The sequence below is a fragment of the Camelus dromedarius genome, chromosome 12 (assembly GCF_036321535.1).
Source record: "Camelus dromedarius isolate mCamDro1 chromosome 12, mCamDro1.pat, whole genome shotgun sequence".
Lineage (NCBI taxonomy): Eukaryota > Metazoa > Chordata > Mammalia > Artiodactyla > Camelidae > Camelus > Camelus dromedarius.
The window spans coordinates 43,323,502-43,347,508 of record NC_087447.1 but is presented as its reverse complement, the minus strand read 5'-3'; the positions used below and the strand labels follow the sequence as shown (position 1 = coordinate 43,347,508).

Below are 24,007 nucleotides of genomic sequence, written 5' to 3'. Positions count from 1 at the left end.
CCGTAGCTTTATAGTAAGTCTTGAAGTCAGGTAGTTTAGGAACTTCAACTTTGCTCACCTTTTTATATTTTCTTTTTCAAACCAGAATACTTATTTACTACTCCACAGTTGTGAAGATCCCTTTCTGCTTATTACGGGATTTGTGGCCCTGCCTGGGGCCCATCCCTAACCCAGAATCAAGCTACTTGGCAAGTAAAATTGGAAGGTTTTCCCTTGAGTGTGGAGTCAAAACAAGATGAAACGGGTGATTTGGAGAGGCCCTTTCACCTAAGCCCTGGAGAAACCAGAGTGTTCTTCTTTTTCAAAGTTTTGGCTATTTTGGGTCTTTTTAAAAAAGTACTTTATTTGTTTATTTTATTGAAGTATAGTCAGTTAGAATGTGTCGATTTTTGATGTACAGCATAATGTCCCAGTCATGCATATATATATATACACACATATATTTGTTTTCATATTCTTTTTCATTACAGGTACTGCAAGATATTGAATATAGTTCCCTGTGCTATAAGAAGAAATTTGTTTATCTATTTTTATATATAATGGTTAACATTTGCAAATATTCTGGGTCTTTTAAATTTTACATTAATTTTACAATGAGATTTTCAAGTTCTACAAAAACAAAACTAAACAAAACAAAAAGGCTACTGGGAATTTGATTAGGATTGTGTTGAATTTATAGCTCAATTTGGGGAGAGTCGACTCTTCAGTAATATTGGGCCTCTTAACCTATGAACGTAATACGTATCTTTCTGTTTGTTTAGATTATCTTTAATTTCTCACAGGTGTATTCTGTAGTTTTCAGAGTACAAGTCTTTAACCTCTTTTAGAAGATTTATTCCTAAGTATTGCATACATTTCAATAAATTGTAAATGTATTTAAAAAATTCATTCTAAACTTCATTCTTAGCATATAGCAATACAGTTATTGTGTGTGTGGTAAAATATACTTAACATAAAATTAGCCACTTCAGTGATTTCTAAATGTGCAGTTCAGTGGCATCAATTAGTCACAATTTTGTGTAACCATCACTACGATAGATTTTCAAAACTTTCATTACCCCCAACCAAAAGCTTTGTGCTCAGTCACAAATAACTCCTCTTCAAAAACAAAAAACAAAATACAAATAACTCCTCTTCATGTATGACTGAAAAATTGAGCTGTACACCAGAAATGGATACCACATTGTAAACTGACTATAACTCAATAAAAAAAAAAAAAACCAAATAACTCCTCATTCCTTCTCCCCCAGCCCCCGCTGTCCTCTAATCTACTTTCTGTCTCTATGAATTTGCCTATTCTAGATTTTGCATATAAGTGGAATCATACAAGATTTTTCCTTTTATCTCTGGCTTTCACTTAGGATAATGTTTTTGAGGTTCATCCATGTTGTAGCATGTATGAGACCTTCATTCGTCTTTTGACTGAATGATACTCCATGGTATGCATATACCACATTTTGTTCATCCGTTCGTCTGTTGATGGACACTTGGGCTGTTCCCACCTTTTGGCTACTGTGAAAGTGCTGCTGTGAACACTAGTGTGCAAGTATTTGCCCAGTCCCTGTTTTCAGTTCTTTTGGGTATATACCTCCAAGTGGAATTGCTGGATCATATGGTAATTCTGTGTTTAGCTTTGCAAAGAAACACCAAACTGTTCCTCACAGTGACTGCACCATTTTACATTCCCATCAGCAACATATGAGGATCCCTATTTCTCCACATCCTCGCCAACACCAGTTATTTTCTAATTTTTTATAATACTGTTACTATTGTAGCCATCCTAGGATGAGTGAAATAGTTTCTTATTGTGGTTTTGATTTGCACTTTCCTCACGACTAATGATGTTGAGCATCTTTTCACGTGCTTGTTGGTCATCTGTATCTCTTCTTTGGAGAAATGTCTATTCAAGTCCTTTGCCCGTGTTTTTTGTTTGTTTTTCTAATACTTCTCATTGAAGTGTAACCTCCGTAGGAAAAACGCACAAGTCCTAAGGGAAGAGTTTGGTGATTTTTCACAAAGTGAATACACTCTTATAATCAGAAACCCCTTTTGTCACTACTGGCACAAGGGTTACCACCATCCTGACTTCCACTGGGCTGGCTTCTAATAGCGAAGATTAGTTTTGCTGATTTTTAACTTGACTTAAGAGTACTGGGTATATTCCTTTGTGTCATCCTTCTGTTCGACAGCAGATTCCTCTGTGTTTTTGCATGAAGTTACAGCTTTCATTCTCATAGCTTTGTAGTGTTCTACTGTGTGAATTTACAGCAGGATTTGTAGTGTTCTGCTATGATTCATCCATTCCACTGTGATTGCCACTTTGAATGTTTCCAGGTTTTGGCTATTGCTGATAGCGGACATTTTAATCAGTATATTTTAGTTGATTTTCTTTGCTTGTTTGATTTTTGCAGCTTTGTTGAGGAATAATTGGTGCATAGGAATTACCTCTATTTAAGGTGTACAACTTGATGTTTTGATATACATGTATATTGGGAAATGAGGACCACAAGCAAGCTAATTGACATATCCATCACTTCACATAGTTACCACTTTGTTTTCGTGGTGAAAACACTTAAGGTGTATCCTTTTAGCACATTTCAAGCATGCAGAACAGTGTCCATAACTGTAGTCTCCGTGCTGCACACTAGATCTTCAGTACATGTTCATCTCGCATAATTGAAACTTTGTACCCTTTGATCAACATCTCCCCATTTTCCTCGTCCCTCCAGCCCCTGGAAACCACCATTCTACTCTCTGCTTATATGACTTTGACTATTTTAGATTCCACATATAAGTGATACTATACAGTATTTATCTTTCTTTGTGGAATGGAATACTATTCATATATATATATAGTCTCACTTTTTCTTTATCTGTCAACAGACATTTAGATTGTTTTCATATCTTGGCTATTGTAAATAATGCTGCCATGAACATGGGAATGGAGATGTCCTTTCAAGATCTAGGTTTCATTTTTTTCTGGGTATACCTGGAAGCGGGATCACTAGATCCTATGGTAGTTCTATTTTTAATTTTTTTGAGGAATCTCCATATTGTTTTTCACAATGGCTATATCAATTAATATTCCCACCAACAGCATACAATGTTTTACTTTCTAGTTAATGTCCTTTAAAGCACAGCAGTTTCTAATTTGGACATAGCTGAATTTATCTGTTTTTTTTTTCCATTTATGCTTTTGGTGTCATATTTACAGCTCCATTGCCAAATCCAGGGTCATGAAGATTTACCACTGTTTCTTTCCAAGTGTTTTGTGGTTTTAGAGCTTACATTTGGGTCATTGATTTATTTTGAGTTACTTTTTGTATATGGTGTGAGATGGGGGTCCAACTTCATTCTTTTGCATGTGGAGATCCAGTTGTCCCAGCACCATTTGTTTAAGAGACTTTTCATTTCCCATTGAATGGACTTAGCACTCTTGTGAAAAATCAATTGGCCATATCTCAATTTAAAAATGTTTTTAAAAAATCAGTTGGACATAGATACATTGATTTATTTCTGGACTCTCAATTCTGTTCTGGTCTACTTGTCTGTCCTTATACCAGTACCTCACTGTTTTGATTACTGCAGCTTTGTAATGAGTTTTGAATGGGAGAGAAGGGCATGGAAGCAAGACATGACCTGTACTAAACAGGGCTGTGACTCTCAAGAGACTGGATCACTGAGATGGCACAAAAGGAGCAGTAGAAAGAGCTTGAGCTTTGGTATTAGACAGACCTGGTTCAAATCCCAGCTCCATCTCTTACTAGCTATGTAAATGTAGCAGTCATGGAAAACCCTTATTGTTTTGGTTAATTATAAAAATCCTATCTGCCACTTGTGAAAATAAAAGAAACAAAAGTCTCACAGTTTAGAAGTGTATGAAGTAGATAGTTCCTTAATCTCCCTTAGTCTCAGTTTCCCTATCTGTAAAATGGGGTGATTTTCTTACAGTGAAGGATCATTGTGAGAACTGAATGAGATAATGTTCATATACCCTCTCAGGTGGGCTTGGATTAGCAGAAACAGACCACACACATCTCCACCATAGGATTAGGTAAAGTGAATTTCCTAATTTAATCAGCCTGGGGCTTATTGGTGACAAGGTACCACGCTGGCCAGGAGCCTCTTCAACATATCTTGCCTGTTGGTTCTCACACAGGGCACGAAGCTGCTGGTGATGCTCTCTGCACAGCTTCTGTCAAGTTGAGAAAGTAGCCAAAATCTTATTATAAAAGTAGCCCTTTGGTATTTAAGGCTTACTTTGCCATTCTGAGAGAACATGGTACTAATGAAATAATATGTTTCTGTTTTCCAGAAGTAGGCTCTCCTGTCGCTAGAAAAAAAAAATTAGTCTCTTCTGGTTCTTCAATCTGACTTGATGTCAGCAAAACTTTGGCGGGGCTGTGTTGGGCTGGGAGGGGCAGCCAGAGTCGAGCCTGGATGTTCCTGAACATTGGCTTTGTTCCTTCACAGTATTCAAACTGCACACTATTCAACCTGCACAGTACAGGTGTGACCTTGGGAAAGCCATTAGCCTCCATTTCCTTTTCTTTAAAATGGACATAATAATAGTACTAGTCTCAGGGTTGTTGTGGGGATGAAATGAGTAAGGCTTAATAAATGCCAAGTGCTTGGGATGATGTGTGGCTCATAAAAAGCGCTATTTAAGTGTTAGCTGTTGTCATTCTGAACTGGCACAGAAGCAGGGCTCCTCCACTACTATCAGGACTTTTCTGGCCAATTGAATCTGAAAGTTGGGCCATTCGTAGGTGCAGGGTAGGTGTGTGACGCAGGCAGGAGGCGCTCTGTGGGAAGAGTGGGCAGGAAAGCGGAGGAAGGAGGCTGTGATGGGTCAGGACTGCATGGAGGGGAGCAGGCCAGGGATTGCAGAGGCTAATGAAGACCCCTTGGGCACCATTTGGGACCAGTGGGGAGAGAGGGCACATTGGGAGGACCTCCAGGTGGGAATGAGAAGCAGGGTCAGATGGAGACTTGCGGGCTGGGAACCTTAACCAGTGCCTGAGATGTGGGTGACAGGGTTCAGCTTCCCCAAGAGCAGTTGGGCCTCTGGCCTCAGTGGAGAATTCACAAGTAAACCAGGACACTGAAACAGACTCTTAGGACTTGGACCCGTGCCACAGCTGTCGAGGGGCCACTGCAGAGGGTTCTGTAGGGATCAGCCAGCTGACTCCAGTCCGCACTGCTGGTGGGTCAGTGTCAGCAGAGAAGCTGGAAGGGACCGGGCAGTGGCAGGGCAGACCAGGCCTGGCGGTGTGGAGGGGCATGGGCTGACCACTGTGGCATGAAGTTCACACGTAGCTATTTCTCTGATAAGGACGGGATGCTTTTCCTGTCTGTACACTGGGTCTTATGATGCAGGAAGATGTGTTGCAAGGAGCACTGTGTAGGGAGTCAGGAGTCCAGGATCTGATTCTGCCTACCCTATTCATTCCCATTCTGTCTCTGGGCAAGCCACTTGGCCATCTGGGCCTGCTTCCCCTGGGCTCTGCGTGACGAAGCACTCTTGTAGTTCTGGTGTTCTGCGAGTTCATGACCTGTGGCCTCAGTGTGTGCTCTATGATTGGAAAGGCCAGGGTGGAGAGACGAGAACAGGGCAGGCTGGGATCGGAAGCCCTGGGGTGGCAGTGCCAGCTTAGGGGTGGCTGGGCAAGGGAGGCTTCGGCGGCCACCAGAGGTAGGTGACTGGAGACAGGAGGCACCGCCTCATTCCAGAGCTTTTGATGGAGTTGGAGCAGTATAAGACCTGGACAGCTGGACTGGGTGGGGCCCATGGGACAGGTGGTACTGGAGTGAGTGGGGGAATAGTTCTGAACGTGGACAGTGAGTGAGGGAGGTGGTCTGTCTCCCATGTAGCTGGTATGATTGAGGCTCAGGATGATTAGGTGAGAAGAGGAGTCAGTTGTGGATTTCAGGCAAAGACTTCTTGAGTCCCTTAGGACTTGTGCCCACTGAGATTTGAAGTCATCAGTCACTGCAGTTTCTCAGATAGGGTCACTGGAGGCAGGCAAGCAAAGGCAGAGAGGTCCCGGGACAGAGGCTCATATCTGTGACCAAAGGTGGAAGGAAAGGCCAGCTATGCCCACAGTCCGGAGAGCAGTTGCCATGTAGGGGCTCATGGGTACCTGTTGATATCTTAATTTCTTCATTCTAGAAAATCTGGTGCCCTGATTGACAAGTGCAACTGAGCCTGGGTCCCATCTGGGAGATTCTGGTCCAGCATGGGCTTGGGAGAGGGGCACACCTGTGCTCTCCATCCTGAGCCAGGTGTGTGTTCCCAGGCAGCCCCTCTCCGAGGTCCTGGGCAGACAATCTGGTCTTCTAATCTGAAGACGAACAAAGAAAACCCTGCACGTTTGTGTAGGTGGGTCTGTCAGCTGTGGGGAGTCAGCAGGCTTCAGGGAACAGCCTGCCCATGCTGTTGTCACGGGAGGCAGATTTCGGCAGGTGAACACCACCAGAGAACTGGGCCAGCCCCAGTGGGACCCAGTGTCAGGATGAGGGGTGGAGTTCAGGCCAGGGAACCTATGAAGTCAGGGAGGGCCTGCAGGAGCTAGGATTATCTTCTTACAAGGTCACATTCCTCAGCAAAGACTTAATCCCAACCTGGCTCTGCTCCTCCAGCCCTGCAGACCAACTAAACACTAGGCCAGGAATGCACCACGCACAGAGAGGGCACGCCCTGCTCTTGTGTTGGGCCCTCCCTCCAGTCTGGCTTGCCCTGGGTGGGACATTCTGGGTGGTATTCCCTCCTCTCCAACACCAAGTGTCAGAGGGCTGATGCAGTGATGGGTCGGGCTCCTCTAGGAGAAAGCTTCTGTGAGTGTGTTTGCTGGTGGGTGCAACTGAGTGTGTACACCAGTAAAGAGTATATCTGGGGTGTGTGCACCACTGTGTGTACTGATGAGTTTGTGTACCTTTGCAGAGAAGGGTGTGTGCACCACCAAGCCTGGCTATATGTGGATGTGTGAGAGTGATGTGTATTTGAGTGGGAGTGGTGTGCTAGAGAGAATTGACTCCGTGTGTGTGTGTGTGTGTGTGTGTGTGTGTGTGTGTGTGTGTGAGAGAGAGAGAGAGAGAGAGACAGGCAGAGAGACAGACAGAGAGAGATACTGGTCAGCTCCCTCCCTGCCTCCCTTCCTCCCACCCTTTTGCCCCTGGACACATAGCGGGGAAGTTTGGGAAGCGGGGAGGGGACCAGTCCACTGCCCATTTGCCTGGCACAAGGACTGCGCCTTGAGCCTGCTCTGAGAGTCACCTTGCCTGGGCAGTTTCTGCGCGGCTGGTGAGGGTAGAAGCGCTCGGGGACCCACCAAGGCCCCGAGGCGCTGGAGGGGTCCGCTTAGATCTCCCTGGGGCTGAAAGGTGCAGGTGTGACCTTGGGTGGTGAGCGGCGGGGCGGACCCCTTCCTGCCCGCCGCGCCCATCCCAAAGGAGTTGAGAGCGGCGCCCCTGAGTCCGCAGCGCCACGAGGGGTTCTGGGGCAATCCAGGGCCGCATCAATGTTGGATGAGCCCGCGCTGCCTCCGCGAGGCCTAGATACCATCTTGCTCGGTCTCACTTTTAGTGTAACCGGAGCGCCCAGGGACCAGCCCGAGCCCGCGACTCCCGATCTGCCCGCGACGGCGCCAACTGCGGGGGGACCGGAGCTGGGGTGGGGAGGCTGGCGCAGGCCCCAAGGCTGTGTCCCAGGACCGGGTGGGGGCTGCCTGGCCCGGCCTCGCGGGGCGGGGTTTGGTTCCAGCCTGGCCTTTCCCAGGCCCTTGGGGCCTGGTGCCGGGTTACATCTCCTCCACCCTCGGGCCACCTCGTCCTCCCTGGGGTGTCATCTGTCCGGCGGCGTGTCCTCGGGGCGGTTCAGTCACATCCCTCCGCCCGGCTTTGGGGGTTTCCTGCTCGGGAAGGGGCTGGAGGGGCATCAGCTAGACGGAGAGAGGTCCCCTAGGGGAAGGAGGGAGAGTAGCCGCTGCTACGTAGAGCCTCTCCCTGCAGGTGAGTGCCCTTGCCCTGAGTGCCTGGGGGAAAGGGAGAGGAGGGTAGGACTGAGATCTGGGGGTCCCGACTAGCCCCGCGACTCACCACCCTGACCTTTTCTACTCCAGCCCCTGCACCTTAAACCTTCAGACACCACCTCCAGCCTCGCCCTCAGAGACAGGGGTGAAACGGGCTTAGTAGTCCACTGAGCATCTGGTACTTGCTGGCAGCCTTTGGAATGAGGTTATTACCCTGATGTGGCCTGGGCGGTGGAAAGGGAACAGCCCCTTTGGTGGTAGTAAGTTTGGACTGGATCTGCAAGCAGTGGGCTGGCTGGCAGCCTGTTTTTGTAAACAGTGTAGTGGACCCCAGGCCCACCTGTTTGTTTACATATTGGCTGTGGCTGCTTTCACTCTACAACCTCAGAGTTGTAACCCTAAAATATTTACCATCTGGCCCTTTAAGAAAAACTTTACCCACCCGAGATATCCCCCAGTGCATGCTCCCCTTCACCCTCCACACTTCCAGCTCGCCCCCCACACCGGGGCACACCCCTCTCCCCCCTCTGCATCCCCACACATCTGCTCTCCCCAGGCTGAGTGCTCCTCACACCTGGGACCTATACGCTGGGTCTCCTCACTGCTGCTTTCCTTGGTAAGAGAGGAAGACAGTTGGGAGCAACAGGTATTCCAGAATCAATAGGATATCTGAGAGCTGAGGGTTGAGCCCCTGCAGCACCCTCACCTGACCCCGAGCTGATGGTGAGCCCCTCCTAGGCCGCAGGAACGGGGTGAGTTAGCTGATGGCGAGCACGCCTTCTCTGGGACCCCACATCTGTCACCGCAGCTGAGAGGATGAGCAGGTCGGTTCTGGGTTTGGGCTTCCTGTCACCTCTCTGTGGGCCAGGCCAGGAGCAGGTGACCGGACTGGGCCCATTGTGCCCTTTTTTCCTTCAAGCCTCGAGTCTTTGAGAGCAAAGCTAAATTTGTTTCTTGGTTCCCCTTCGCACTGCTGAGCTCAGGGGTCTGTTTCAAGGGTAAGAGGGAAACCCCAGGGCCTGAAGACAGAGCTGCATTCTTGCTATGCTGCCACTAGGTGGCACCCTTGAGGTGTCGGCTCCTGCTGGGGAAGCCTGAGCGTTCTTGCCCACTATTCTCCAGTTCTAGCCTGAAAGGCTGTGGTCACACACATTCTGAATCTCCCTAGGCCTGAACAGCTCTGTCTGCCCCCTGAGGCAGCTCATTGACACCTCCAGACTCTAATTCAGGGCATTTTTACTTGGACGTAGAGAGAGGCCATCTGGGACAACCTGCACTTGTGATGGATGATCTGTCATCACCTGCCTACTTATCCTCCCTGACAGAGCCTGGCACAGCGGAGGGGGCAGAAGGTGTTTGGTGGTGGAGAGAGTCTTGCCATCACTGTTTACTGCCGTGGTGTGTCTAGTGCTTCTTTAGTGTCCAGCTACGCTGCTGGGAAGTCAGGGGGAAGGATCCAGGCACGAGTGCACCGTGGAGGGGAGCTGATTCAGAGACAGAGACAGCCTTTCCCTCTCTGTCCTGTTCTGGGTGGTGCCAGCATTCTGGGGGGTCCTCTAGATAGGATGGAGACACAGGCCAGGGCCAGAGAGTGCTGCTGGTTTCCAGGAAGACTTCCCAGGCACACTTGGCCCTCGTCTGGCCCCAGAAGCCAGAGTAGGCTCCTCAGGGGTGGAGACAGGCTAGGGTGGGCTCTAGCACCTGTGGTGGCCTTGCCCCTCTCATCTGGCCCCAGCTCAGCCCATTCCAGGAGCCCCCTAGCCTAAGAGCGAACAGCTGTGTGGCTGTCCAGGGGTCCCAGACAGAGGCTCAGAGGGCTGCATTTGTGTTGGGGAGGACCACCATCAGTCAGGCAACTGCTTCTGACAGCTAACGATGGTGTCCACAGAGGCCTTCACCCAGCCCAAGGGTGACAGACAGTGCAAATGAGGTCTGAGGTTTGGATGCTGCTTAGAGGCTGTGGATGACGGGCGGGTGTTTCTGTTGACCGGGCCCCATGGAGTCAGTAGAGGCCAGGCCAGCTTGTGCATTTGGGAAGGGGCCCCTTGCAGAATCCTCTCCCTGACATCTGACATTGACATTCAGGTGCCATTTCCCTGCCTGGAACAGGCTCCAGAGCGAGACTGGCATCGCTCACCAGGGTAATTACTGGTTTGGGTTCGATTTCCATTCAAAACAGTAATCCCAGCCTGAGCTGGTGTCAGATCTGAAGGTTGATTATTAGGAACATTTATCAACAGCCTCTCATCTTCAGGCAATTACAGCTAATCTGCCATTCCTGCTCCCAGCCATGCAAAACTGCCAGCCTCTTCCCTGCCCGCCCCCTCCCTTCCCGCCCCCTCCCTTCCCTCTCCTCTTCTCCCCGCTCCCCTCCCCTTAGCAGCCAGTCTGAGGGAGGGCCAGAGAAGGGAGCCACCCTCTGAGTCACTGTCACCCCCGAATGCAGGGGGCCCACGTGCATGCAGGGCACCTGTGCTCCCCAACAGCAATCTGCACGATGCAGACTCTTGTAATATCTGAATCTGGTTCTTTCAGAACTGAGAGGAATCCCTGCGGTTTACAGACATGAACCCATGTCTCTTGGTAACTTGTCACATGACCAGCAAGGGCCCCTCCTGCCCCTAACTTAGTCTGTCCTCCCCTTCAGGCCTGAGACTGGGGTGAAGCAAGTGAGTCATTTACGTCGGGTACAAAATTTAAGGGACTGCCAAAAAGCTCAGTGATCCTGATAAATCATATTTTAATGCAGTGATTTTTAACAACCAAAATGAATGCAAAAACATCCATAATGAACAACATGAAAACTGTAATAAAGACAGTATCCAACCCTGGAGAGCAGGACTTGGCCTCACTGGCCTCACTCTAATTCCAGCCTTGTAGGACTGCCTTTATAATTTTGATATTTTACCAATGATACGTTTGCACTCATCTTGATTTAAATATGATTTATCACTGGGTTTTCCAGTATCTCCCTAAATTTTGCACCCCAGGAGCAAGTACCCCATTTAGCTCACCCCAGTTCTGGCCCTGCTCCCCTACTTACTGTTGGGGCCTCCACCCCCGCCTCTTCTGTTCTGTCTACTGCTTCAGGTTGGAGGTACTCAGCTTCTCTCTGCGCCGGGGTCCCCGCCATGGGCTGTCCCACCCATTGCCCATCCTCCACTCCATGCCTCTGGACCCTGCTTTAGCCTTCATCATCTATCTCCCAGAGGGCCTGCAGGTTGCCATGGTAACTGCTGCGGTAACTGGAGGACAGAACACCCTGGTCTTGCCCCACTCCTATAATCACATCCAGCCAGGCATGCTTGACAGTGTCCCTGACACATTGGTCTCAAAGGACTGAAACATTGCTGGATGTGTATGGAGCTGGAGAGAATTACATTACCTGAATCCCTCCCAGGTGGGGCAGATTGAGGACAGCGCGTGGCTAAAGGCAGGCTGTGATGATCTGTTTGTGCAGGGAGGCGAAAGGTGGAAGGAAACATGGATGCTGGCTAACCAGCCTTCTGCAGAGGGTAGGTCTGGGTTCACTGAAAGGCATTGGTTTTGCTGAACCTGGTCTTTAAGACAAGGCACACCTGTTCCCTGCCCCCGCCCCCGCCCTCCCACCCCACTGTGCTTAGCATGACTGAAGGTTAAACAAACATTTCAGAAAGATCTTTGTTGAAGGGGAGCCCAGGACACCAAATTGTATCTGGACTTGAGGCATTGTCACATCAAGGTCCAGGCCTAGGTCACTCAGTCACTCGGTGTCCCGATGCTGTCACAGTAGGAGACCCAAGGAGCTCAGGTGAAATGCAGGGGAAGCACTTCCCCCCGGTTGTTCTCACCACCTCCTTGCCCAGGCTCCCCTGTCTCCACTCCCCACATGGCAGTAGTTCATCCAGTGCCTGCTCTGCTGCTTACGCTTACTGGGTGAGTCACTCCCTCTCTGGGCCTCAGTTTCCTCCTCTGGGAAAGTATCAACAACCGTGCCCTCCTTTGAGGGTTGCGCTCACACTGAAAGAGCTAATGTATGTACAAGGGCTCAGAAACTGCCAAGTATCATGACTGACGACAGGGTCACATTCTGCGGGGCCTCAGAGGACAGAACTAGAATTAAAGGGAAATGTATTTGGGCTTGAAGAGGAGAAGAAATTGCTGACTGCAGGGGGAGGGATCGCTCTGGAAAGAACAAGCACCCCGATGCGGGAAGCGTGCACTCCACTCACAGGATTCATAATCCCCTGCCGATCAGCTTAGCTTCCAAAGGGCTTCCTGCCGCAGGAGGGGTGACTCTTGAGGGATACAGTCTATCCAGCCCTGAGGTTCCGTGATTCCTTTTCTCCATCCTGCCCCAGTCCTCCCCCAGGGTGACATGAAGCCTCAAGGTGAGGATGGGCCTCCTTGGAGGAGGCTGGCTTCATCTAGTTAGTATGGTCTTTCATGGTCCGTATTTCTGTGGATCAGTGTATAAACCTGAGAGCTTCAGTGGGAAGGGGACCAGGGGGATGCTGTGCTCGAGAAAGTGTGCTTGCCTCAGCATTGGCTTTGAGGTGCCCTTTGACTCTGGCTGCAAAGTTCTGTTCTGCCAGAAATGGGACAGAAGACACCTGGAAGAGTTCCTGAGAGATGGAGGGATGCGGTTTCTGGTTCCAGGTGGCCACACATGTACACGTACCCACCTGGACGCTGCCACATGCAGTATGTCTGTGCACGTATGTTTTGTGCTGTCTTCCTGGCACTGGCTTTGAAGTTTGAGGCATGTTTCAAAGTGGAGAGAACATCACACTGAGAGCTGGGAACCTGGCTGGCCCCTCCTCACTCTGAGCCTGAGTTTTCCATCTGTAACGCAAAGGGCAGGGGATGAGATGCCCTCTCAGCTAACAGTCTAAGTCCTTCCGTTCTCTGAAGGCCATGAGAATTTTTGACAGAATGGGCTCATCTCTGTACTCCCCTTCTCGGCCACTTACAGTCTCCCCACACATCTTTCTCTGCCTGTTTGGCAGACCTGGGGGCCAAGGGCTCCAGGATCCCGGCAGGGTGGGGTCAGTGATGTCTGGTTTTGCAATGAGGCGTTATTTTCTGCTCAGAAATTTGAAATTGAATCCCAAAGATTCCTAATTGTTATTCTGAGCTCTTGTGGAAAATGTGAGTATAATTTTTATAAGAGAGTGGCTGAGGATGGATAAGGAAAAAAAAGAAGCAGGGCTGGATGTGGGAAAGCGAGAGGCAGAAGGTGATGTGAGCAGGAGCTCGTGGTGGTCAAGGAGGCTGGAGGGGCTGGCAAGACTTGGGCAGAGTAAAGCAGCTTAGATCCTGTCCTGAGGCTGTGGGGAGCTTCTGGAGGGTTTAAGCAGGTCAGGAGGCATGATCAGATTTGCATTTAGAATGCTCACTTGGGTGCCAGTCAGAGGATGGATTTGAGAGGAGCAAGTTTGGCGGCAGACACAATCCTGATGCGAAGATCTGGGCAGCAGACAAGGAAGCCCCACAGAGGATGTGGGTCTAGGGAAGGGGGAGGGCGGAGTGAGAGATGCTTGGTAGATACCCTCAGAAGGGCTTGATGCTTGTCTCCACTGGCTGAGGAAGGTGGACAGAGAAACACAGGAAGCAACAACGGCACCTGGCGGGCTGGATGTGTCACCCACAGAGACAGAATGTATACAATGAATGATGGGACTCACAGGAAGTCCCAGGCTGTGTACCTCAGTGTGAGGTGCTGGGGACATCTAGGGTGTATGTCCAGAGGTCAGGTAGGGGGAGGGGTCTAGAGTTTAGGAAGGGGGTGGGTCCATGACGCAGGCATGTGTGGTCTCTATGTCAGGGCTGTGGGAACTGAAGCCCTATGAGGGGATAAGCTCACTTGGTAGACTTCAGGTGGAGTGAGAGGAAAAGAGGCTGAGGACACAGACAAGGAAATCCTCCATCCCCCATCAGTCCCTCAAAGGCACAATGAGTGTGCCCCCAGCACAGAGCCGGCCACTGACCCCTAGCCCAGGGCTGGCCACAGAGAGGGCATCAGTGAATGTGTCTGGCTCTGGTTCCTCCAGATGGGGCTTTTGTCCTCAATGCACCTGGCTCTGTGGGGGTTGCTATAGTAACCACAGATACAGGGATACACAGTCTCTGTGTTGCCATGGAAACGAGCACTTGGGTGTCCTTGAGTAGCATGGCCACTGAAGCCTTGGGGATTGAATCTGTCCTAAAGGGTCTGAGAAGGAGACTGTGACGGTGGAGAGGTTTTCCACATCCTAATGAATCAGTGATGGTGGTTTTTCTCTGACTGTTGCCACGGTGATGGAGGAAGACACCCAGGTGGCTTGTGCTAGCTTCAGTGCTGAGCTGAGTGAAACAAGGAATTGCAACGGGCTCCAGGTCTTTGTGTGCAGCCTGAACAGGACCAGCCCCCAAACACACCCCATCCCCTGGCTGCCATGGGGGCCAGGACCCCTTTGCCTTCTTTTTGGGTTTGCACCCTTTTGCCGAGACAGGGATTTTGTTCCCAGGAGGCACTCCTCGGCCCATGGGATCTCAGCATTCCAAGCAACACAGGAAACCTGGGCCCCTGAAACGGGGCCACCGAAGAGATCGGTAAGCACTCGACACCCCCGCCTTCAGCCCATGGCCCCCAGCCCCTGTCCACTATACCCCCTACGACTTCACCCCTTTGCAGTCCCAAGGCCTCCCCTTCCCCACCACCACACGGGGTCCTATCCTTATCCTTCCAAAGCCTCGGGCTCTAGACAGGTGAACAGGGGGCTTCGCTCCTCTGCTTGCCCAGGATCTCGGGGGGATTCCTCCAACACGGGAGTGAGGCCTCTGCCCCCGGCAGCTCCTCTGCTAGTGGGCTCCTCCTGCAGCCTCCACCCCGCCCCTGTGCTCCATTCCCCCGGCTTCGGTCATTACTGCCCTCGTTCTCAGCTGCCTGCCTGCTGGCCCCGGCCCCACAGAGCCAGCCCTTGCCGGGAGTCCCTCTGCCCAATCCCACTAACTCCGGCCTGAAGCGGCCGGGACCGAGACCCCGGAGGAGGCCCTGAGTGACCGCTGTCTGGCCAGGCGAGGGGCAGGGATGATGAGGTGAGGCACCAGGCCGTGGAGTCACCCCTGCTTTTTCTCCTCAGGAGAACAACCAGGAGGAAGTACTGGAAGGAAGGAAGGGAGATCGCTCGGTGAGCCGGCAGGGGAGGAGGGAGCGCTGGCTGGGGAAGGGCCGCTGGCAGGAGACCCTGCAGGGCGGGGGTGGGCAGGACCCCGGATGTGCTGAGCTATGTGTGTGGGAAAGGGGGTCCAGGGGAGGGGGTGACCCCTAAGCCAGGTCCTCACTCACTGTGATGGTCGTGGATTTGGTTTGTTCCTCCCGGACCCTCCTGTGGTCCTTTTGCAGGGACTCCAGCCAGGTGATGCCGCTGAGAGGGCCCAGAGTCCAGAGCCCCTCTCCCCAGCCCGTCCTGGGTCTCTCAGCCAGGCATTCCCAGAACCAGTGAGGGAGTTCCTTCCCATTGTTCAAAACCCAGACCTGCACACTGCCTGCCCGAGGCTGTCACCCCCGGGCCTGCCTTCTATAGTCAGGAGATGGGTCTTTTCTAAGGCCGCTGACTAGAGCCTTGTTTGTGCTTTATGGATAGCGGGATCCCTCGGATGTGTTTCTTGGCCCAGAGGATGGGCAGGAACAGCTGTCATGTGAAGGAGGGGGCTTGCCTCATAGGTGAGAAAAGATGATGGATTCCCTCCCAGCTGCCTTGTGGCTACTGAGGGTCTCCCGCACCTGCAGAATCTGCCTGCCCTTACAGGGACCAGGCCAGAGTCATAGCGGGGCATCTGGGGCTCTGGTTCGCACCCTCATGGATGTTGGCCCTGGGTTTCTGTTAGGGTCTTTGACGAAGGGTCCTCAGAGGGGGCTCTGTGGAGAGCTGTGGGTCTCGGGTATGGCCCCATGTTCTCCTTCTCTACATACAGCCTCAAACCAGATTGACTTTTTAGCCTAAAGAAAATCTCTGAAGAGAAAAATGGGAGGCAGGGGTGGGGAGCTGGTGGATCACTTGAGCCTGCTTCAGAGGCTCTTGGGAAGGAGGAGGAGGAGGGTATACAGAGTGAACCCCAGGGGGCTGACTCTGCTGACTCTTATGAGGCTTGAAGACTTCCGCTCACTTGTCTTCTGCAGCTGGTGCATTTTGAGTGATGTGAGCTGCTAAGTCTCCTTCCAACACCCACGACCTGTACACTGTCAAGGCTGCAAGAATCTTTGAGATCCATCTAGCCCTTTGTTTAATAGGCAAAACTGAGGCCTCAGGGCGGAGTCACACCGCAAGCTCACGGCAGAATCAGGACTAGAACCCAGGCCCCCTGCTCAAGGCTCTTACTTTGCACCACAGGCCTGGGAGCCAGACTTGCTGTGCGGGAGTCGGGAGCTTACTGGGAGCGAATGGTCCTTTGGTTATGACCTTGCCTCATGTGAATGAAGGCCCTGAGCGCGCTGTGGACTGTATATCCACAGCGGATGCCTGGCCATACTGGTTTCTAGGATGACTCTCTCTGGGATTTGGTGTCTCTCTGCTTTTCCAGGCCCCCCTCCCCCAATCACTCTGGCTCTTTCATGTTGAAAGATTTCTGCCACTATCCCTTAAAAACTGCACACGTCAAGATGGTGCCGATGAGTGTGACGTTTCATCCATGGTAGCCAGTCCTGTATGGGTACACAGGGCTCTAAGTTGATGGACAAGGGAGGGGAGGAGCCAGGCAGCCTCAGGGTTGAAGGCTGAGTCACAGGGACATAACCTCCACAGGCTGGGAATAGTCATAACTGATGGCAAAGATAGATGGTCCAGCCATGTAAGGTTGTAGCCAGAGCAAAAGAATCTTGTCCCAGTGTTTTTATTGTAGGTTCTACCAGTCATACTGGGAGCTTCCACGTCTATGAAGACAATTCTTCTGGACCCTGGCCTCTGAGTTTCTTGTTGTCTTCAACTCCTTGAATGTCTCCTTTACTTTAGTCACCCATCACTGAGATCTTGTCACCATGTGAAACTGTTCCACTTCTGAAGTCTTAATCTCTCTGTACTTCCTATGCACTCTGTCCCCACCACCCTCCACTATGTCTGTTCATTGAGAACTTCAGGCTCCTGCCTCTTAGTTTTTCTCCTCACCTTGAATCAACGCTTGTTCCCATCCAATCTGAACCCCACGACCTGTTATTTCAACTGCTCACCATTCACCACCTGGCCCCTTAGTCTCCCACACCATCCCTAGAACACAGTACCTGCCTGCGTTCTCTGGTCCTGGCTTATAGGGGTGGGGTGGAGGGTGGGAGGTGGGAATCCCTTCATGAGTTGACACCAGTCCAAATTCATGGTCCACAGCCTCGCTGAGCCCCCAGCAGTACCCAGCAGCCCTGTTGCCTGGTCCTTGCCCCTCCACCCAGGTTCTTCCCTCTGTTGCTCATTGCTTCTCTCCTCTGCATCTTCATTGGCCCCACTCTCCTGGCTTGTTGCTTTCTAACCCAGTTAAGAAATAAAACCAAAATACCTTGACTTTACAACCTCCTCTCTCTCCTACCCTTCTCAGCCAAGTCTATTGAAGTCAAAGTCAGTGTTCATTACCTCCACTTCCTCACCTCCTGCTGAGTCCTCAGTCCACTACAACCTGGCTTCTGCGCCCTCTTCACCCCTTGAGCTTCTCCTGCCTGTGTCTCCAGGGAGTCTTACTGTAAATTCATCTGAAGCCTTTCAGTTCCTGGTTGACCTGTCACCAGCATTTGTTGGAACTGAGTGCACTCTGCCTTTAGAAGCCCTCTTCGTTTGCATTCTGTGACTCCACCCTCTCCTTTTCTGCCTGCCATGCTGATAATTATTTCTCAGTTTTCTTTGTGAGAGTTTCTTCTGTTCAGCCTGGGAATGCTGATGTGGGCCAGGATTCCGTCCCTGTCCCTTTTCTTCCTTACGCTTGTCCCTGGTGAGCTCACAGATGGCCATGGCTTTCACTTCTGTCTCTAACTGATGACTAGAGTTGCTCCTTTGACCTTTCTCCTTAATTTTACTTTTTCTTTTTAGTTCTATCAGTTTTTGTTTCATGTGTGTTGAAGTTCTGTTCGTAGGTGCATAAACATTTAAGATTGTTATATCCTCTCAAGAGCTTAACCCCTTCATCAGTATGAGATGTCCTTTTTTGTCTATGGTAGTATTTCTTGTCCTGAAGTCCAGTTGGTCTGACATTAATATAATCATTCCGGCTTTCTGTGGAAAGTGTTTGCATGGCATCTTTTTCCATCCTTTTACTTTTAGCCTCTCTGGCTTTATGTATAAAGTCAGCTTCTTTTAGAAATCATACCATTGTGCCATTTTTATCCAATCAGACAAATTTGGCTTTTTAATTGGAATGTTCAGACCATTTACATTAAATATTATTACCAGTGTGGTTGAGTTTAAATCTACCATCTTGCTATTAGTATTCTGTTTGTCCCACTTGTTCTTTTGTTCTTTTTTCTTCTTTTCCTACTTTCTTAGAGATTGTATATCTTTTGTGATTCTATTTTATATCTATTCTTAGCTTGCTTATTAATTGTAACTCTTTTTGTTTGTTTTTCTTTTTTTTTGACTAAAGTATAGTTGATTTACGGTATTGTGTTAGTCTCGGGTGTACAGCAAACTGATTTGGTTATATGTATATATCTAGATTTTTCTGATTCTTTTTCATTATAGTTTATTATAAGATATTGAATACAGTTCCCTGTACTATACAAATCCTTGTTGTTTATCCTTGTTGTTTATCTATTTTATATCCTTGTTTATTTTATAAATGGTAGTGTGCATGTCCCATAATCCCTTACTCCCAATTTATCCCTTCCCTGCCTTTCCCTTGGTAACCATGAGTTTGTTTTCTATGTCTGTGAGTCTACTTCTGTTTTGTAAATAAGTTCATTGTACTTTTTTTAGATTCCATATATAAGTGATTTCATATAATATTTGTCTTTCTCTGACTTACTTCGCTAAATAGGATAATCTCTAGGTCCATCCGTGTTGTTGCAAATGGCATTATTTCCTTATTTTTTTATGGCTGAGTAGTATTCCATTGGATATGTGTGTGTGTGTGTGTGTGTGTGTGTGTGTGTGTGTGTGTATACCACAACTTCTATATCTAGTTATCTGTTGGTGGACATGTAGGTTGCTCCCACATCTTGGCTATTGTACATAATGCTGCTGTGAACATTGGGGTGCATGTGTCTCATAGAGCTTTCGTCTTCTCCATAGTGGCTGCACCAATTTACATTCCTGTCAAGAGTGTAGGAGGGTTCCCTTTTCTCCACACCCTCTCCAACATTTATTATTTGTAGACTAATGATGGCCATTCTGACTGGTGTGAGGTGATACCTCACTGTAGTTTTGATTTGCATTTCTCTAATAATTAGATACATTGAACATTTATTCATGTGTCTATTGGCTATGTCTGTATGTTTTCTTTGGAGAAATGTCTGTTTAGGTCTTCTGCCCCATTTTTTGATTGAGTTGTTTGTTTTTTTTTATTGCATTGTATGAGCTGTTTATATATTTTGGAAATTGAGCCCTTGTCAGTTGCATCATTTGCAAATACTTTCTCCCATTCCATATGTTGTCTTTTGGTTTTGTTTATGGTTTCCTTTGCTGTGCAGAAGCTTATAAGTTTGTTTATTCTTTTGTCAGTTGATGGACATTCACATTGTTTCCACTTTGTAGTTATTATAAATGATGCTGCCGTGAACATCTGTGGCCATGCTTGTTTCTTTTGGGTATGTGCTTAGGAGTAGAACTTCTGGGAGACCGTACATTCGAGCTTTTGAGGAACTCCCAGACTGTTTTCCAAAGTGACTGCACCATTTCATGTTCCCACCAGCAATGTATGGGAGTTCTAATTTCTCCATGTCCCTGCCAATACATGTTTTATCTGGGGTTTTGATTATAGGCATCCTAGCGAGTATAAAGTTGTATCTCACTGTAGTTTTGACTTATATTTCCCTGATGACTCATAATGACTAATGATGTACCTCTAGGCCATTTGTATATCTCCATTGGAAAAATGTTTATTCAAATCCCTTGTGCACTTTTAAATGGGTTATTTGTCTTTTTATTACTGAACTGTGAGCATTCTTTACATATTCTAGGTATAAGTCCCTTATCAGATAGTGATTTGCAAATGTTTTATTCCATTCTGTGAGTTGTCGTTTTACTTTCTTAAAATGGTGTTCTTTACAACACAAATGTTTGAAATTTTGATGAAGTCTAATTTATCTATTTTTTGTTGTTGCTGCTTATGCTTTTGGTGTCGTCTCCATGAAATCATTGCTCAATTCAAGGTCACAAAGATTTATGTCTATATTTTCTTCTAAGAGTTTTATAGTTTTAGCTCTTATGTTTAGGTCTTTCATTAATTTTGAGTTAATTTTTGTGTGCAGTGTGAGGTAGAGGGTCCCAGGTCATTCTCATTTTGGATAGTCAGTTGCCCTGGCACCGTTTACTGAAAAAAGCTATTTTTTTCTCCCATTGAACAGTCTTGGCATCCTTGTCAAAAATCAGTTGACCATAAATGCGAGTTTATTTCTGGACTCTCGCTCCTGCTGTGTTGATGTATGAGTCTGACCTTATACTGGTGCCACACTGTCTTGATAACTGTAGCTCTGCAGTAAGTTTTGAAGTCAGGACATGTGAGCTCTCTGAATTTGTTCTTTTTCAAGATTGTTTGGCTATGCTGGGTCCCTTGAATTTCCATATGAATTTTAGGACCAGCTTGTCAATTTCTGTAAAGACACCCACTAGTATTCTGATGGAGATAGTGTTGAATCTGTAGATCCATTTTAGGAGTTTTACCATCTTAACAATATTTAATCTTTTTATTTATTTATGTTTTCTTTAATCTCTCTGAAAGAAGTTTGTAATTTTCAATGAACAGTCTTACACTTTTTTTTTTTAAATCCACTCCTAAGTATTTTTGTGGATGCTTTTGTAAATTGAATTGTTTTCTTTTTTAAATTTGTTTTGTTTTTGTTTGTTTTTGTTTTGGGGGGAGGTAATTAGTTTATGTATTTATTTTTTGATAGAGGTGCTGGGGATCGAACTCAGGACTTTGTGCACACTAAGCATGCGCTCTGCCACTTGAGCTATATCCTCCTCCCCTGAATTGTTTTCTTATTTTTATTTTTGGATTTTTCACTGCAAGTATATAGAAATATAACTGATTTTGTATATTGATCTTGTATCCTGAAAGTTTGCGGAACTTGTTTATTAGTTTTAGTAGTTTTTAGTGGATACTTTAAGTTTTCTTTACACAAAACCGTGTCACCTATGAATAGAGATAATTTTACTTCTTTTATAATCTGGATGCCTTTTATTTCATTTTCTTGCCTATTCATCTTAGCTAGTACCTCTCATACAATGTTGAACAAATTTGTTTTGATATTAGAAGGTGTGTATTCAATCTTTCTCTTTTAAGTATGATACTTTTTAGTTTTTTATAGATGCCCCTTATCAGGTTGAGGAAATCCCCTTCTATTCCTGATTTGTTAAATGATTTTATCATGAAGGGAGGCCAACTTTTTTCAAATGCTTTTTCTGCCTTGATTGAGATGATAATGTCTTTTGTCCTTTATTCTATTGATAGTGTGTATTATATTAATTGATTTTTGGATGAAAGCCAACTTTTCATCCCTGGAGTAAATCCTACTTGGTCAAGATGTATAATCCTTTTTATATGGTGTTGAATTCAGGTGTTTTATTTTTTTAATGAGGAAGAACATTTTACATGTACCTACATATTTACATTTTCAATGTTCTTCATATGTATGTTCAAATTGTCATCTGGGATCATTTTCCCTTTCCCTGAAAGACTTAATTTGAACATCTCTTGTGGTGCCGATCTGCTGATGATGCAGTCTCTTGGATTTTGCTTGTATGCATTTTTTTTCTTTCTGTTTGCAGTGTCTGCCTCCCCCACCCCCTTTTCTGGCCACTTTTAAGATTTTTCCTTTAACCTTGGTTTTCAACAATTTGATTATGAAGTATCTTGGAGTAGTTTTCTTCATATTCTGTCTGCTGTCTTTTGAGGTTGTTGGATTTGTGGGTTTATAGTTTTCATCAAACTTGAAAAAATTGGGGACACGTTATTTCCTCAACTATTTTTTCCTGCCTCCTCTTTCCTTTTTTCACCCCATAATTACACGTGTGTTAGACTGTTTGGTATTGTTCCACAGCTCACTGATACTTTGGGTTTTCTTTTTAAAGTATTTTTTCCTCTCTGAGCTTTATTTTGGAGTATTTGGATTTCTGTGTCTTTAAATTCACTGGTCTGTTCTTCTCAGTGTCTAATTCTATGCTGGGCCACACTGAAGTCAGAGTGATTTCTTAGATCTGAGCCCCAGGGAGGGTCTACTGGTGGCTGGGTTTTAGGCTCCTGGGCAGAGCTGTCTCCTGTGTGAGGGTCAGAAAGTGCCACAAGGAACCCAGTGTGTCACAGGATATTCTTATTGAAAAGAGATCTTAGAATAGGATGGAATGAACCGATGAAGGGTTTTGATGCCTGGGACATGCCCCATGTAATGGAACTCTGTTAGGAAAGGTCCCATTTGCTCATCCATTTAGAAATTAGTTTATATACATTATTGGCATTTGATTATAAGCTCCATGAAGGCAGGAGCCATGTCTGTCTTTTCATTGTTGTGTCCTCAGCCTGCAGTGCATGTACACAGTAAGCACTCAGTAAATCATTGTTGAGTGGACACTAACAGCAAATATGTACTGAGCACTTAACAGTGTAATGCATAGTTCTGAGCCATTTACACAAATTAACTCGAATAATAGTCACGCCCGCATTGTGAGGTAGGTGCTGTTGTCATTCTCAATATGAGAGGCAGAAACTGGGACACAGAGTTGTTAAGTAAGCTGGCCAAGGTCACATTGTCACATAAGTGGTGAGGCAGGCTTTCAAAGGCTTGTACCCTTAACTTCTCTGGAATGAATGAATGAATGAGTATTTTGATATGCAATGTCTACAAAAGGAGACCATAATAATCATCAGAACATCAGATTTTCCATAATTTGGACTTTCCATACTTAATATCAATTTATGTCTCTATTATATATATATTATTAAATATAATACTCAATTAAATACAATAATCCTGTAACTTTTAAGCATTAAGCAATGCTCACATGTGGCATATATCATCACTGTTATCACCATGATCTTACTGCGTGCTGGGCTTTGTATTAAGTGTTTTACATAAGTTGTCTTTTTTTAACATTCATAGCTCTGTGATATACTTGTTAGAATCCCTGTGAATTCCTGTAATGTGAGTAAGGCTCAGAGAGGTTAAGCCCAAGGTCACAGAGCTTATCACAAAGCCGGACTTGGGCCCACGTCTATTTGACTGCCTGACCATTCTCTTAAGGGCTTTGCTAGGCTCCCTCTCCTGCAGTCTGGCTGAAGTGCGGGTGCCTTGGGCTTTGCAGGCTCTTTCTCTCACTCTTCCAGGAAGCTCCCAAATCCTAGGGCCTGGTCCGCACCTTACAGCCCTACCCACGGGGAACGGGCAGTACCCCAGGCAGGTTTTCCCAGCCCCTGTCCACCAGGGAGAGCTGAAGCTTCAACAGTTCAGACCCTGGTATGGAGTGCTGTACTCTAGAAATTCAGGGGTGCCACACTGGAGCCCCTCCTAGACCACCTCAGTCAGACTCTTGGGGAGTGCCCCAAGAATCTGAATTTTTAAATAGTTCCACAGGGGACTCTGATGTCCAGACAGATTTGGGCAACACTGGCCCAAAACTATAATCCCAACACCCAGAAGTAACTCCTGCTAGCATTTTGATTAATTCTATTTTTAAACTTTTTATTGAAGTGTATCTATATATGTACACCTAACAACACACACATTTTAGGTACACAGCTTGTAATGAATTTTCACAGCTGAACTCAGTTACGTTAACAAAACCCAGACCAAGAAACAGAACATCGCCAGCACCCTGGAAGCTTCCTTT

The 24,007-nt window shown here is 47.2% G+C and overlaps 1 protein-coding gene across 1 annotated transcript in view; it reads left to right on the top strand.

Annotated features, from left to right (window-relative positions):
• Positions 1–14,210: 14,210 nt before the first annotated feature.
• The window catches only part of TUB (TUB bipartite transcription factor), a 60,433-nt gene continuing 50,636 nt past the window's right edge, over positions 14,211–24,007 (top strand). Inside the window, 3 exon segments of the mRNA XM_064492593.1 lie at positions 14,211–14,488; positions 14,491–14,603; positions 15,134–15,181. Coding sequence (XP_064348663.1) covers positions 14,447–14,488; positions 14,491–14,603; positions 15,134–15,181 — 203 coding nt within the window. The 5' untranslated portion in view covers positions 14,211–14,446.